General features: G+C 37.9%; 1 protein-coding gene across 3 annotated transcripts in view; it reads left to right on the top strand.

Annotated features, from left to right (window-relative positions):
- The window catches only part of pitpnm3 (PITPNM family member 3), a 94,269-nt gene that overhangs the window by 28,976 nt on the left and 48,212 nt on the right, over positions 1 to 17,081 (top strand). For all 3 annotated transcript variants that reach the window (XM_082180480.1, XM_082180481.1, XM_082180479.1), the window contains exon 3: positions 4,814 to 4,918. In XM_082180480.1, the coding sequence (XP_082036606.1) occupies positions 4,814 to 4,918 (105 nt within the window). The remainder of the gene's footprint in view (positions 1 to 4,813; positions 4,919 to 17,081) is intronic.

Genomic DNA, 17,081 nt, shown 5'->3' with positions numbered 1-17,081 from the left:
TGACTGGCTGTTGTTGACTCCTTTTCTCTGACCTGTGAGATTGACCCCTGTCTACAGTGTGCTACAGATGATATGAGCAGCAGAGAAATTGAGGCTCATCACGGTTCCAGCTTTGTCAGCTTGCCTTCACCTCAATGACACTTGAGTCCCTTTCACGCGTGTCAGACTCTCAACCACTTACCCCATTCATGCCTCTCATATCCGCTGGGTTGATCTCCTTTAAGCCGCATCATGGAGTGTCTCTCTTATAGGGATGCAATTTTTCTGTATTTATTCTTTGCCATTACAGGAATAAAGTACAAAAATACAAAAAGTATTATTATTTCACTATATTACTGATTTTATTGTATTTGTAATCAATAAATGCAGCCTTGATAAGCATAAGACTAAAAATCTTTTTAAAAATCTTTTAAAAAATCTTTTTTAAAAATTAAAAAAATCCTACTGACCTTAAACTTTTTGAATGATAGTTAAACCATTTTTTTGATAAAAAGCACAATTTCATTAATTTGTAATGAATATTAATTAATTAACAATAAATAACAATAATTAGTTTTGTCCAAACTTCGTTTTTTCAGACTTCAAGTATTTTAAGTATTTTACTTACACACACAAACACACACACACACACACACACACACACACACACACACACACACACACACACACACACACACACACACACACACACACACACACACACACACACACTGTTTATATATATATATATATATATACACACAGTCACACACACACATACAGTATATATGTACACACACACACACACACACTATACTGCGCTATATTTTGGTGTGACCAAACTTCATGTTTTAATAGGAAATACGTCAACACAACAGAGAAAACTGTGCTTGTTAAGTGATGTCATGGGGTCTTTAAGAATAAGGCCCTTGATTATAAATGAGGGCATTTAAGATAATGTTTAACTGACATTGGCAAATGTCTAAGGAGGTTAATTCAGGTCTGTTATTGGAGTGAGTGTGTGCATTTGAGTAATGAGATTTGAGTCAGAGTGTGCCTAAACAGAACCCATTTGTACAACCTGAAATAAGATCGGACCCTCATTTAATACGGTGTAAATTTGAGCTGGAGACAGATTGCAGTATGTATTCGCACTCATTCATTGTGACTCTTAATGCCAATTGATTAGCATTACCTACCCAGGCTTTGCTTTTTGAGCTGAAGTGTTTTTCTGTTGCATTGATTGTTCTCTGCAGTCGGGTTGCCCTGGGCCCTTCGCACACAAGATTCATCTGCACTGACAAATCAACTAGGAAGTAGGCTATTTATAACTTCTGTTAGATTAAAATGCATTTCTTAAATATTGTTGCCTTAGATTTTTAATATAAAGACCCTGTTTCTTTGAAAATAGCATCTTAGCATTAGTTCTAGTTGCATGATTTGCATAAACAGATTGTATGAATATCATAAGCCATCTAAGACCTTGTCTTTCATTTAATTTAGGCAATTTAAATGTATATAGCCTACTGTAATTGTCTTTTAAAGGGATAGTTCACTTTGAAATTAATTTTTGGTATGTTTTAGCTTACCTCAAGGGCATCCAAGATGTAGGTGTCTTTTTTTCCGCAGTAGTTTCAATTTTGATATTTTTAGGTCAAACCGTTCTTGTCTGTCAGTCATATAATGCAGGTCGATGGTCACTGTCTCAAACAGCATGCACAGAGTCCAAATTAAAACAATTCCCCATCGTCCAAATTAAACAATTCCCCATCGTAAGTACACATTGATGGCCTAAGACACGAAACGAGCGGTTTGTGTGAGAAAACGAACAGTATTTATATCGTTTTTACCTCTTATACACAGCCATGTCGAAGTGATCTGATCTGACGTGTGCACAGACTGGTGCATAGATATATACACTAGATGTCGCCTTGTCTACGGCAGTTCATTGGAACGAATGTCTTTAAGGCGACATCTAGTGTATATATCTATGCACCAGTCTGCGTACACGTCAGATCAGATCACTCGGACATGGCTGTGTATAAGCGGTAAAAACTATATAAATACTGTTCGTTTTCTCACACAAACCGCTCGTTTCGTGTCTTAGGCCATCAATGTGTACTTACGATGGGGAATTGTTTAATTTGGACGACGGGGAATTGTTTTAATTTGGACTCTGTGCATGCTCTTTGAGACAGTGACCATCGACCTGCATTATATGACTGACAGACAAGAACGGTTTGACCTAAAAATATCAAAATTGAAACTACTGCGGAAAAAAAGACACCTACATCTTGGATGCCCTTGAGGTAAGCTAAAATATACCAAAAATTAATTTCAAAGTGAACTATCCCTTTAAATGTTAAATTGTGACATACAAAAACATGTCCAAGTTTTTTTTTCTCATTATTAAAGACTGAAATGGCTGATCACATAAGGCAAATCCATTTCTTCTTAGTGTTTGTGTTGAAGCTTTAAATCCCAGTGTTTCAACTCTGTGTTAAGAAGGTCAAGACGAGTGATTTTCATAACCAAATATGGGCCTTCATTTGGAAGATTTTCCATGAAAAGCCTTTTTTTCCTGAAACTGTGTCAGACAGACAACACAGTCTTATGTTCTTTGCCTCTACACAGTCACAGGCATCTACGGTCATATTCTGGTCATGGAAAAAATATTAGTCAAACAAAATAAGCGCAAAATGACATCTGTGGCGCACACAGTAAATGCTGCTGGTTTTCCTACTTTTGACTTTTAATGAAGCTGACTATAGTTTTACACCTTTTTCCATACCGTGAAAGTGAATTGGGACTGAGGCTGTTATTTTGTGTTCCACTGAAGAAAGAAAGTCACATGGGTTGGGTGTAAAACAACATGATCTTGCACATAAATCTAGGAACGTTGAAAAAGAAAATATGGTCCTGGTAAGTTTGTGTTGCAAATTTGGTTCATATGCCGAAGGTATTCTTTCAGCCCACGTGGACATGTCTTTTGACTCTAATCTCTGTCTGTATAAAAAGCAACAAATGAGTACAAAAGAAATGTAATCATAATCTGGGACAAAATATTATAAACTAAAGTACGTTTAGAAAATCTAAACATTTAGCAAAAAAACATTTATTGAGGAAAATGTTTTAAAAGTGAATGTAAGTGTAGTGCTAAATATGTTAATAATGCTTAAAGAAACATCACAGCGTGCAGCGGGCACAAAAAGATGAGATATTATGTGCACAACTCTTTAGTCTTTACTCTCAAGTTTATTGAGTCTCATTTCTTCAGTTTTGAATTCCAGTCACTGTGTGTGTGATGCCAATTCACGGTCCTCTCTACTCCAGTGTTGTGATCTAACAGACACCTGGGGTAGTGAATATCACATCCTTCAGCAATAAACTCTGGCAAGATAAAGCCTTTTTATGCAAATCCACAGACTTGTCTACAGATCGAGTATAATAATGGGAGCATTGAATCATCTTAGAGATAGTTTTACCGAAGCCAATAGCAATACTAAATATCGGATTGGTGCATCCCTATTGGTACAGGAGTGCAAGCCAAATTACTCTGCATTTAGACCCTCAAAGATTAAACGGGTCATGAACACTTTAAAGCAAACGAAGCATTGCGATGTAACGTGCAACAATAGACGATTCAATACCATAAAACATCATTATGCACCCAGTGCAGATAGCCTACGTTGGATGGGTTTATTATAAGCGAGGCACCTACTCAATTGCTACTGCTTTTACAGCCTCATTATGCTCATAATTGTGCTTTTACAAACCATTACTCAAATTGTATGCAAACCCTTGTTTTGGCAATCCACTGACTAGTCGGTCATAAAAATACAAAATATTTAGCTTTGCATATTCCTGACTTCCATATGAACTAGTATACAGTCTAATTCAAGATTGCATGAGAGTTTTTCATAATGTGCAGATTACACTGAAAACTTTCAAATGAATTCTTCTGCTAAGCTCATCCACTCAAAGCATGTTCCAACATTTTTACATTGTTCGTTTTCTCTCTTTTTCTCCTTTTAACTTTTTAAGGCTCCACTTTCTGCCGTCATCCTTTCGCAGTGAGCCTCGCCGACAGACCCTTGTGTGTTAGCAGTTTGTTTCTTTTATTTACTGAAATGCTCTCCTTCAGGAGCCGAGCTGCTGTCGTTGCTCTTCTTTGTGCTAAGCACATTTCACATTTCAGAAGATCTATGTTCTTCCTGCTCTCTCTAAGCGCCGTTCCATTTGACACGACTCAGTAACTGCCAGTATTTGGATTATGATTTAAAACCCTCAGTCTCTCAACTCTGAGCTTCCCTCGCGTTGTTTCTGTGAGCATGCACATGTTTGTTTGTCTACCCTTGTGTGAACCAAGTCAAAAAACAGTTCAATTGACAGTCTGGCAAATAGAATGCGACAAACGGCGACCGATCGGCTCAAGTGGGTGATGCAGACGAGCAGGGCCTGACGGAGGCCTGTCACAACCTCTCTTCCACACTGAAATATCACCCGACGAGATCTGACACGGCCCTGGGCTTGCAGCTCACTGTCACACGCTGTCCTCCATCAAACACTCGGGCTGTCTCACAAGGACCAGCGGAGTGGCTGATCTCTCACTCTCTGCTCATTAGTCGGACATCACTTTATGGCTTGAGCTGCATTTAAAGATAATTCGATGAATCCTAATAGTCTTTGATGTACTGCTGCATTCCATGTGATTTTTCTGAGCTGAAATGAACATAACATTATCTGTATTATCTTGATGATGAGCTAAATTATTGTCTCATTCTGAACAAATTCCAATCTCACTGAGTGTATGTTTGTGTGTGATGTCTTTCAGAGGTGCTGGAGGGGAAGACGGCCATGCTTTTGGGGATGAGTCAGTGGAACTCTAATGATCTGGTTGAACAGATCGAAACCCTGGGCCACATTGACCAGACGCAGGGTAAGAGCTCATAAATGTAAATGTTATGCTTACAATCAGAAATCGTATGAATATGATACATGAAGATATGTGTGTCTGATACTGATGGCATGGATCTAATGAGTTTTGGACCAAATAATGAAAATTGCAGTGTTCTACATTTTATGTTTTTGTGCTTTAAACTAAAACATTTGGATTTCTGTGATGGATTTAGGATTGTTGTTGCACAATCTGCTGATTTAAATATAGCACATAGGTAACATTGTCTAGCTGGCTTACACAGATGAAATTACTAGTTACGACAGATTTTCTGAATAATCATTAATTTAAATTAGCTCCGTTAATGATTATTAAAATCCCAGGATTGTTTATACTCTTTTATTCTCCTTACTCTATTTTTAGTGGAAGCATGACAACTCACTCAACTCCATTTTGAGTTGCGTTGGTAATACTTTTAATGTCCATTATATGTTCATTATATTGAATATGATGCAAAAACATATGTCTTTTCTATTGAGGTGTCCTTGCGGGCTGCATGCAAGAAAAACAATCTAGACTTGACTAGCATAGTCAGATTCATGAACAAACGACTTTTAATAACCCGTCCTTTTTTGTGGCTACAAAAAGTATACGCTACAGCTAATGTAGCCAATTCTCAAAACAAATGAATCTTGTGAGTCAGTTCTTTTAATGAATTGTGAAAAATGACGAGTTACTGTATGTTTTGAAACACTGCCCTGTATATTTGCACCATTAGCTGTGCATTATATGGATTTCTTTCATATGAATTTGAATCAAAAGCTTGTGAATCAAAGTTGATTCAGGAAACCTATGGATACCCAACCCTACTAGAAAGTATCAATTACATGTGGTATAAAATCAGTAGTGTTTTGCATCGTATACCATAGATTCCCGCAGAAGTATTTGGGGTATTTATTTGGGTAAAGAAAGCCCCCTCTTGTCAAAATCAGCATTCGAAGGGCCCCCAATATATATGGTAACTCTGCTGTAATGACTTAAAAACAAACTTAAAAACAAAACCAAAAAAGAAATAGTGGAAGAATAGAGTGGAAGATATAAAGTATGTTATACATGTTTGGAGCAGCATAGGGGGCAGTAAATGATGATAGAATTCATTTTTGTGTGCACTGTCACTTTAAAGAAAAAATACTATAAAAATACTAGAATAAAAATAATATTTGTAAAAATAATTGCTAAAAGCATCTGTATCATATTTGTGGTGGGGTCAGTGAAAATGAAAGCAGGGCAAATAAACATCTGAATAATACCTAAAACAATTTTTAACTTGACATATTTGAAAATGCATCGTTCATGGTGTGAGACATTGCCAAAAATACAGCGAGACATGATGCAATGACCAAAGAAAAAGTCTGACACATTTGAACATAGTCTAGCGACCCATCAGCCTCACCCCGAGTCCTCAAGCAGTCACAATGACCCAAATGCACATCACTAGCTCATATCCTCGAAAACAAAGGAGACTGTAATCTGAAATGGCATTTTATAACACATCTCATTATGTTCTACATTAACCACCCATGTCAAAAAAATTGTTCAACAGCTGCTTGCCAAACAAATCTGTAATTTTTCATTTCACCATGAAAACAGAGGAAACAGACGTCAGGCTTCATTAAGCAGCATCATGTCTCAGCTGTCTCCATTGATTTTTCTGACTCTTTGTTCTTATCTGGTCTATTCTTGTAATAATAAGGATTAGCTAGCATGAGTCATTAGCGAAGTAAATATCGGGATACTTCGCTTTCTCAGAATTCTCTTTTTGAAGTTGCTTTCAGGCTTCTCGTGTTTGTGTGAAGGTCCATACACATGTGAAACTTAGAGGCTCTTAGCTTCACGCTAATACTGCTGAGATGTATTCAGTTTTGCTTGTGTTATATTTAGTTTCTGAAAGCTCTGCTAGCATTTTACCGCTGTTCAGTGTAACATGGAAGGAGGATAGTGTACATTTCTGCTGGGATTGCTCGTGAAGTAGCTGATATGTCTAAATCGAATTAATGTATAAAATATTTCTCTCTCTGGTGATGTATTGCCTGTGGCATGCAATTACACAGCAATTACATATCGATTTACTTGCCCATATTGAGTGATACCAGTGATGTAAATCCACCGTATAAAAAACCCTCACACACATCCAGATGCCAATTTCCATAAAAAACATGACATTCCCATATATTATTGAGTTCTCTGTCCTGTATTCCACATATTTTTGGTACTGGTTATGGAAAATGCGGTTTTACCTCAGATTGTGCATCAAGATAATTCACCGTTCTTTGCCTCAATAATTCAAGTGACCTTTTCTCACATTTTTGTTTGCCTCCTGTGTGAAATATGATTGGTCTATTGGATGGCACTCATGGGGATGGAGACTTGAGCTGATGCAGCAGAGCGATAAATTAGCTAAGTGAGAGGCAGGCGTTGACCCTGCCAAAGGCGCGTTGAGCCCCTTTCAGCTTAGTTTTCAAGTGCCTTGTACCAGAATGCTTCTTCCTGCAAGATGAAAGTGATGTTAGCTTTAGGCGGTCCCTTTAGTGAAATTGCTCATCATGCATAAATTCTCCTCTCAAGACCATGTGCTGTGATTAATGACTATGACTTCTAAAAGAAACGCACTCATTATGCCGAAAAATATAATATATATTTTAAATGCAGGTTCATGCCTTCAGGATATTAGAATAAGTTTGTTAATGCTCAGTCTATTGAATTTTCTTTAATTCCTGTATAATCTGAATTTTGAGGTTTGTGTTGGACTTAGTACTTAACTGATGCATACTAGAGCTGAGTGAAATTTTGAATATTCACTATATTTTTGACTGTTTTGTTAGCAGTACAACTTTAAGCAACATTGTAATGATTTTTTATGCGTTTTATTTGGCCATTTTCTGAAAGATCATGTCATTAGACTAGTTTTGCAAAGAACTCAAATGCACCATTAAATCTATTTTTTCGTTGTTTTAGTAAAAATCTATGTGCGGGAAATATTTAGGTAAATATAAACATTGAGATTGTATTAAAATGTAGGATGAAATTGTACAAATATATTTAGTTAGAGGAAGCTGAAATATTATATTTTTAATTTTGGCTGTTTGAATCTGGTTCACACTTCTAATTATATAATATTTTTCACATCAAATTCATACTACTTCATACTGATTCTGTGTTCAAAAAACATTTCTTATCACAGTTAAAATGGTAATACTGCTAAACATTTTTTGTGAAAAATGATAATTTTTCTGAATTTTTTGATGAAAGTTCAAAAGAACGGTATTTATTTGAATAGATTGAAATGTTTTGTAGTGTTATTAATGTCTTTCCTGTAATTTTTGATTAATTTAATGCATTCTAGCTGAATAAAAGTATTACATTCTATAAAAAAAAACTTTTTGGCCACAAACTTTTGAATGGTATTCTATATATATATTAGATAGATTGATTCATCAAAATAACATTGACATTATTTAACTATAACATTCAGCCTTATGAATCGCTTCCTCAAGTGGGAATTTTCTGTTTCTAAACTTAGCATTAATTATATTGAATCCCAGTTATTTCCCCATAGTCCATTACAGTTGAGACATTTTATTGAAAGGATTAAGTGTTGGAGGTACCCTGACAACTATAGACACTTAAGGTTTCAGATTAATTAGCTTGTCAGATAGGGGGCTTTCTACCTGATGTGCCTGAGGACTGATGTTAATTAGAAAACAGTGCTGAATCTTCTTTCAGATGCAGCTAGCGGGGGGTCCTCCTATCCAGATTCCAGCCAGCTTGATCTCAGTGATGCTGTCATGGAGTAAAATAGCGGGTTTCTTGATTGATCCGTGTACAATACTGTAACACTTGATTGACGGCCGTAGGTTCCAGCCTGTATCATCCATCCTTCAAATATTACAATAACCTGTCAGAACATTTGACATTTGGCTAACCTTTCTACGTAGGCAACATTTTGAGGCATCATGGATTCGCTCTATTTGTGAAAATTGACAGCATTACATTTAAACTTCACGGAGAAGACAATTCCAGAATGCATTGCAAAGAGCACAGTGAAAGGAGGCCTGAGAAATGTTGATTATAAGTAAACTTGTATTTCATTGCTTTTAACTTGTATTTAATTGTTGCAGTTTAATGTAATTAAAATTGGATTATTAATAATTTTATTTGTTTATTAATTTTTTTCTATAAATATTTCTGCTATGCATATTTGATGCTTTTTAAAATGCTTAGCAAAACTTCTAATGTCAAATTTAATTTAAAACAATTGTGTCATGTCTCCCATGTGGAGCGCAATTTGTTTGGCATGCAAAGTCGTTGTCTGAGTAGAGCGTTCAATGTCTTTGACTAAATGATGTATATTTATTTGATCTTTCTCTGCATTAAAGGTGAACTAGAGCTATTTTGATCGTCCTTTATATCAAGTCCATTGATGTCAAATCTAGTAAAATCAGCGATACTGCTAGTTAGATAAGCAGGAGACATTTTTCTTTTTTCTCTCTCTGAATAGTACCTGTAGCTTTTATTCTTTGTTTCTGAATACAGTCTGGCTTTTCATCAGTCAAGCTTTGTTTCCTGATGTACTTGACTGGGTTCTTAACTTATAGAGGTTGAGGGATTGCTTTTATTCGATCTGCTTCCCTTGATGTGAAAGCAGTAGGTACTTTTTTAAATCAGACTTATGGATTATCCATGCTACCATTTTTTACTTTTCATAGCAAGATGATAATGATTCTATAAATCAATTTAATGGGGGCTCGTTAGGACTTTTAAAGCAGACACTCCAGTTAATTGCAGTTCCACACAGGTAAAATTCTCATCAATCTTTGATCTAGAGGATCTGGATTACCTTCCCTTAGGGCCACCTGATTGACTATCTAATTGACGACCTGATTATTTAAGGAATCACATGCGTGACTGATAGCTGGATCCACACCAGACAGTTTAGGGATTTGGAGACTTTTGTGACGCTCTCTCAATTTATAGACTTGCGTCTTGGGTACGTCCAGGTACGTCTGGGCTGTGGTTTTGTTTTTGCTCATTTGCTATTTCAAGTAATTACTTTTCAGTCTGTGGCATTGCCTAATCATCTTGATTACATGTGTACTGTATTAGCGAGGTGAGGGCGTTGTGTGTGCAGTGATTGTTTATGTGAGCACAGATGGCAGTTGGCCCAGAATCCCTGTGGAGCCAAGAGGTTTGGGTGCCCATTGGCAGAGCCATTGAAACAGCCTGATGATGCCTCAAAGAGAAGCACCAGACAGAAGCCAGCCACCTCCTGTCTCTGGATCTCCAATTTCCCCCCTGTACTAGAGTTCTCAACGGGCCTGAAAATTACAACCCGACCCGACCCGGCCCGTGGCTTTTAAAGCCCGTACCCGATGTAACCCGACACATCAACATGAATTATCTGCCCGAACCCGGCCCGCGGCGGAATTTTTTTTCTCATACACGTATTATCATGACCAGCAGACGCGAATTCAAATCAACCTTTAATGTTCACGCCTTTTAACAATACAAACAACTGAAACAATAAACTTTAAATATATAAACAGGCTGTAGTAATGACGGTGAATTCACCTGCAGCAAGTTTACTTTCACCAACTCCATCTTCTTCTCCAGGCTAAAGGCGTGGCGTGCACGCAGCGGCGTCTGCCCCCGCCCCTCTCCATGATGCACGTTGCGCGCAGCAGCCAGACTTTCTTTACGGTGAACAGCAGCGATGATTAATAGCCTAAATGTTTTTTTTTTACTGAGCGGAAAAGATTAAGCCCGAGGTCCGACCCGACCCGAGTCATTTGCTTATATTTTCGACCCGAACCCGCGGGTCCCGTCGGGTTTGTCGGGCCGACCCGACCCGTTGAGAACTCTACCCTGTACCTCTTTGTACCTTTACTGTCCACTGAGTGAATCCAATCACTGTACATACGATGTACTCCAGTAGGTTAGTACTGGAGATTTAAAGCTTGACCTTTTCTTCATTTATGCACTTTTATCATGATTATGAATCCGTGTACACACATTTATGCTGCTTCTATGTAATTTGAAGCTTAGATGAGCCTATTACAGTGGCTCTCAACCAGGGGCCAAGGTCCACCTGGGGCCCACCTCACCAAACTTCCATCTAAAATGATTTTAAATAAGACAAAACAACTAAAAATCTATATATTTCTTATTTTAATTTCACCCCTTAACAACAGTTTTTTTTTTTCTTTGAAGAACCAACAGTCTTGGAAAAACCTGAAAATATGAGGATGTGTAATTTTAAAAGTGTGAATTCTAAACCTAGAAAACTCTAAATTAATCAAATCTTATTACAGCATGGTATTTTTATAATGAATATATTTTATTGGGTCAAAATTGTGAGTACAACATTTTTCATAAAAAATCTTTATCTTTAAAGGGATAGTTCACTTTGAAATTAATTTTTGGTATGTTTTAGCTTACCTCAAGGGCATCCAAGATGTAGGTGTCTTTTTTTCCGCAGTAGTTTCAATTTTAATATTTTTAGGTCAAATCGTTCTTGTCTGTCAGTCATATAATGCAGGTCTATGGTCATTATCTCAAAGAGCATGCACAGAGTCCAAATTAAACAATTCCCCATCGTAAGTACACATTGATGGCCTAAGACACGAAACGAGCGGTTTGTGTGAGAAAACGAACAGTATTTATATAGTTTTTACCACTTATACACAGCCATGTCCGAGTGATCTGATCTGACGTGTACGCAGACTGGTGCATAGATATATACACTAGATGTCGCCTTAAAGACATTCGTTCCAATGAACTGCCGTAGACAAGGCGACATCTAGTGTATATATCTATGCACCAGTCTGCGTACACATCAGATCAGATCACTTCGACATGGCTGTGTATAAGTGGTAAAAACGATATAAATACTGTTCGTTTTCTCACACAAACCGCTCGTTTCGTGTCTTAGGCCATCAATGTGTACTTACGATGGGGAATTGTTTAATTTGGACGATGGGGAATTGTTTTAATTTGGACTCTGTGCATGCTCTTTGAGACAGTGACCATCGACCTGCATTATATGACTGACAGACAAGAACGGTTTGACCTAAACATATCAAAATTGAAACTACTGCGGAAAAAGAGACACCTACATCTTGGATGCCCTTAAGGTAAGCTAAAACATACCAAAAATTTATTTCAAAGTGAACTATCCCTTTAATCTGTAAGGCCCGTCCAATCGGCCCAATTACGGTTTCCAATAGAGCGGGTGAAGGTTTCCTGCGCATTCTGTCTTTTCAGTATGTAAAGTATTTTTATTCCAATTAAATTAGATCTGTATACACTTGAATTAAAGTAACACTATCTCTAATCAGAGGTCACAGAGGTTACCACTACTACAGATATAAGCCGACCAACATGACTTTTTCTGATAGTAGCTATGGTTTGATTATGGCATGGTTTCACATGTACACTTAGCTAGAGTAATATTACAATAAACGAGGTAAGGCTCATCCTATTTAGAATGGTCGAGCAACATTCTGTTGTCCTAAATGGAAATTCCCTTTATTTGGCATTTGAATCAGTGCCAAGTGTTAGCCAGAACTAAAATATCAGTTGGCATGCCCTATGCTCCACTCAAAACTGGACTTTAATCCGTTACTAACCTGACGGAGATTTGCTGTAACAATGGATACAACGTAATCTACTAAAGTAAATAATTTCAAAGTCAGAATAAATTCAAATGTAACAATTTATTATTAGTCAGGTAAATAATCAATTTAAAGAATCAATTCAAAACATCAAAAGCTCTGAAATAAAGAGTAAAAAACGCATACCTGACAAATACATAATGCGGAGTATCTGGAGGACACTCAGCATTACGGGCTGATCTGACTTCAAATCGCCCTGAGCCCTTTTGCAGCATTTCTTTAAATACCAAACCAAGACAGAAGCCTCCTCCAAATGTAGACATGAGCTAACAATGGGAATTTGCGTTAACAGAGACATAGATCTAGAAAGTTTGCACCTTTTTGAGGAACAGGAGGTAATTTGGATGGGGATCTTGGGAAAGGATCCACCCTCCTCTGTAAGCAAGATATCTCTAAAGTGGTTGAAATGGGTACTGCAGTCTAATGCTGGGTACACACCAAGAGATTTTTTACATCTTATAAGATTTTCAAAATGTGATAGACCACAAACGTGAGGACAAAAAATCCTAGATTTAACCATTTTGCTCCTATAGTGTGTGGTGTGCCATGATGTGAGAAAGACAGCACACCACACACGAACAGATTTTCAACTAGAGTCTCGACTGTGAACACAGGAAATCGTGCAAAATCTCACGAGACCTCAGAATAAGCATGGCGGACGATATGCAGGAAGAAATTGCGATGATAGTGTTTGGAAAGGTTTTACACAACACGTTGTATAAACATTTGTGCTGTTGCCACAAATCAACAAGCTGATCCTCCATCTCTGCAGTCCACATCAATTTCACTTTGTGCTGCGCCATGACTGTGTTTGTTATCCGTCTTCCATCATCTCGCTTTCTGATTGGATATTGTTTCGTTTCACATGATAATCTCCAGAGCGTGCGCACGTTTGTCCTCGGGGTTCCCCCCCACACATCAGGATTTCTGATCGTAAATATTAAACATGTTGAATATTTACGATTCGCGATCGGGGCGGCTCCGACGTTCTTCCGATCAGGTTCGGACACTCTTAACAAACCTCACACCAAGGGAAAATCTGATAAGATAATCTGTAGAACCATCAAGATAATCGGGACATAGCTAGGATTTTGGAGAGAGTTGTTTCCCCCGCTCCCTCCTCCTCAGACTCAACACTCGCATGATTGCATGATTGAACACGCGCAACAGGAATGAGTTCGACAGGGTGTCGAAATACTATTGGGTAATTTGACAATGGGCGGGATCACACAGATCAAAACAAAAACAGACATTCTGACCCGGATCGCACATTTCAAAGTAGAATAACCGGCTGTAGCATTGTGTTTCAGAGAAACAAGTATGTGAACTTTAGTTAGGGAAAGTTAGACTTTTTTTTTTTTGCCAATCTGCAAAAAAAATTCTTACCAATAGCTTTTTTTACCATGTGTTCCTATAGGTGTCTAGTAACACCTCCCAATTTATCCACGGCCAAATCCTCGGGGAAACGCCTGGAGAGGCAATCAAAGTTGGGGTGCCCAGACGGCCTGGGTAAAAATAATGATTTTTGTCAATATTACCTTTTGAGATGTCTAACTAGGGGTTTTTAGGGGTGCTGAATCTATCCCAGCCATTAGTTTTGAGTAAAAATGACTCCAAGTCCATACAAAAACCACATAAAAATGGTTTTATTGAACAATTACAAAACAAAACTTACTAAATCGGTTTAAAATTTAGCAAACCTCATCCAACTCCCCTACATCTCCCTCACTCCTGTTATCATCTGGCTGGTTGATGTTCTGGCAAGAGTTACCATGACAGTTCCCACAAACAGAAATACGCTTGACGCCTTGCTTTTAATATTGAAAAAAAAATATTATTTTTTTTTTACCCAGGCCATCTGGGCACCCCAACTTTGATTGCCTCTCCAGGCGTTTCCCCGAGGATTTGCCCTGGATAAATTGGGAGGTGTTACTAGACACCTATAGGAACAAATGGTAAAAAAAAAGCTATTGGTAAGAATTTTTTTTGCAGATTGGCAAAAAAAATGCCTAACTTTCCCTAACTAGTTAGCATGTTTACTAAATATCTGCAAACATTTTTATGTTTAAGTACAGTCACATTTTTTTGACATACAGCACCTTTAACGATAATAATCCTGAAGTAAGATAAGAAAAGAGGATAATTTCATATTGTTGTTAGCAGTTTCATGTGATCATTTTAGACCAATGCAATTTATTTACTGGCACTTTCCCATCTATAATGTGTATTTTTTTATCAGAAAGAGAATGGATTGTTAAAGTATTATATAATATTATTAATTATTGTAATTATAATAAAACATATTGTTAAATGTTAAAAATTGTAAAACATTTTTTAATTATTTTCCCCTCATATATCATCAGATCTTCCAAAGCCGTGGCAAGTTGTGCAGCCGGCAACAGCAATATAGTCATCAGGGAACCGATAAAACTAATTGAAAAAAATCTTGCTCTTGCGCTTATTGATCTCAACTTTTTTGACTGTTGATTCTGCCAGCATCTCAGGGTCCCAGAGTGTTTGTCTGGCACTATAACAGTCTGTTTCTCTCCCCTTTAACATTTTACTCAAGTTTTCAAATGTTAATCACCTAGTCAGCGACATTGCGACAAGAGCAAACTCTGTGCAGTCCAGGTTCTGATTAGACTTCAAGCTCTGGCTGAATACATTTAAAAAGACGACTAATTAATGCAGGAAAATAAGAGCCCTTGCCTCCGTTGGCTGATCGAATCACACACGTTATCTGCTCAGCTTATCTGACAGGCTCACGTCGCTTCTGGTTGCTCGCAGACACGGCCCCTCCGTGCCTCACCGCGGCCAGACACTCGAACATGCCTCATCTGTATTCTCCCCATCGCGAGCCACTGCCAAGTCTTTTTTTAAACATATGCCTCTTGTAGGCACAATCTCCCTCACACGCTAATTCCCATTTAATTACTTTTTCTTTTCTGTTCTTTTGCCCGTTTAACCACAGAATGCCCCAAGCAGGGAAAACTGAAGACACACAAAGCTAGGAACAATAAGATGACTCCACAGAGAGAATGAATGAGAGAGAAGGGAGGAAAAGAACCATAATAAGGTGATGATGGAGCTTAATGGCACAGAAGGAGAGCCCACGATTGTTGCATTGACACGTATGTGTCTGGCAGCACTGAATGACACTGGTTCCAGACTGTGACAGATTCTGCTGTTCAGCGAATGAGGTGTTCGGGGTCCAAAATTAACACTTGCCAAGTGCTAAGTCCAAGTAAAAATTGTCTTTGGCAAGTACAACTGCAACATTACATAGTTTAAAGTGAATGAAAAGAATGTTGGCCCACCCTTATGTTAGTCATGCCTGCAATTCAAATGACTATCTACTTAAGAAAATATGTTGCGGCTCAAGCACATTTGTCTTTAGTACAAAATTTCCCTTAACACGATGGGTGTTAAAACTGATTCACTCCCATTATAATCAACAAAATTGTCTACACTTTAAAGTGACGACGAGTAGTTGACCGAATAGATTATAGTTTTGACAGATTTTTCAATCACAATGTGAATGTACTTCAGTACAAATGTTACAGCAGAATCTCTAGCGCCTGACACATTTCTATCCTACAATGGGAGATGAATGCTGTTGATGCATCTAGCCAAAATAAATGGGCTTGTTCAGTGTTAACACTACACACCTGTTGTGATGTGTCCTCCCAGGTTGATGTGTGTCTGTAGTGTGATGGTGGTGGACAGGTGTTAGACCTGGACTTGTCAGTTGTGCAACAAGGGTGCCCAGACTTGTCTACTGACAGCATGCCAACATACACACAGCAGAGAGTACAGATGCTCTGCTGCAGTAACTTTCAATCACATGCTCACATACACAGACTTGAATTTGGGTTGAATTCAGCTTATGTGCTCCTCACAGTGAATTTGTGGCGATATATTTGTATGTGCGTAAGTTTGTATTTTTCCTACATATTCTCTTACTGAGAGGGTGAGTGCTGGGGTCAGATTGTTAAATGTATTTCCACTGAACATATTGCTGTCCATAGCAAATTTGACGAGAAGCTGGAATGTGTTCTTTTTTTAACATTCTGCATCTGGGATTTGGTATAGCCAGGTGTGTTCCCTGTCAAGCAGATGGTCAGAAATGCCCTCTCTGCTCTTCTTGAAATCACAGCACTTTTCCCATGTGGCTGTGGCCACAACTCATTGTTATGTGTGTCACAGTGAAGTGACAGTCTGTAACTGTTTGACAAAACATCAATCACACCATGCAGAAGCAATCCATTTAAAGGGGTCCTATTATGCACTTTTACGAAGTCTTAATTTTGTTTTTGGGGTGTACTAGGATATGCTTTCATGCTTGATGGTTATTATTTTTCACATATTTTACAGCACCTCTCTCCCCTATCTGACTTGAATGCGTTGTTGGTTCATGTTTCAATGAAGCCCCTCCTTCTGAAATACGAGATGTCCTGTGATTGGTTAGCTTGCCC

Source organism: Leuciscus leuciscus, assembly GCF_965113295.1.
Source record: "Leuciscus leuciscus genome assembly, chromosome: 9".
Lineage (NCBI taxonomy): Eukaryota > Metazoa > Chordata > Actinopteri > Cypriniformes > Leuciscidae > Leuciscus > Leuciscus leuciscus.
This window is presented reverse-complemented; position numbering and strand designations above follow the sequence as displayed.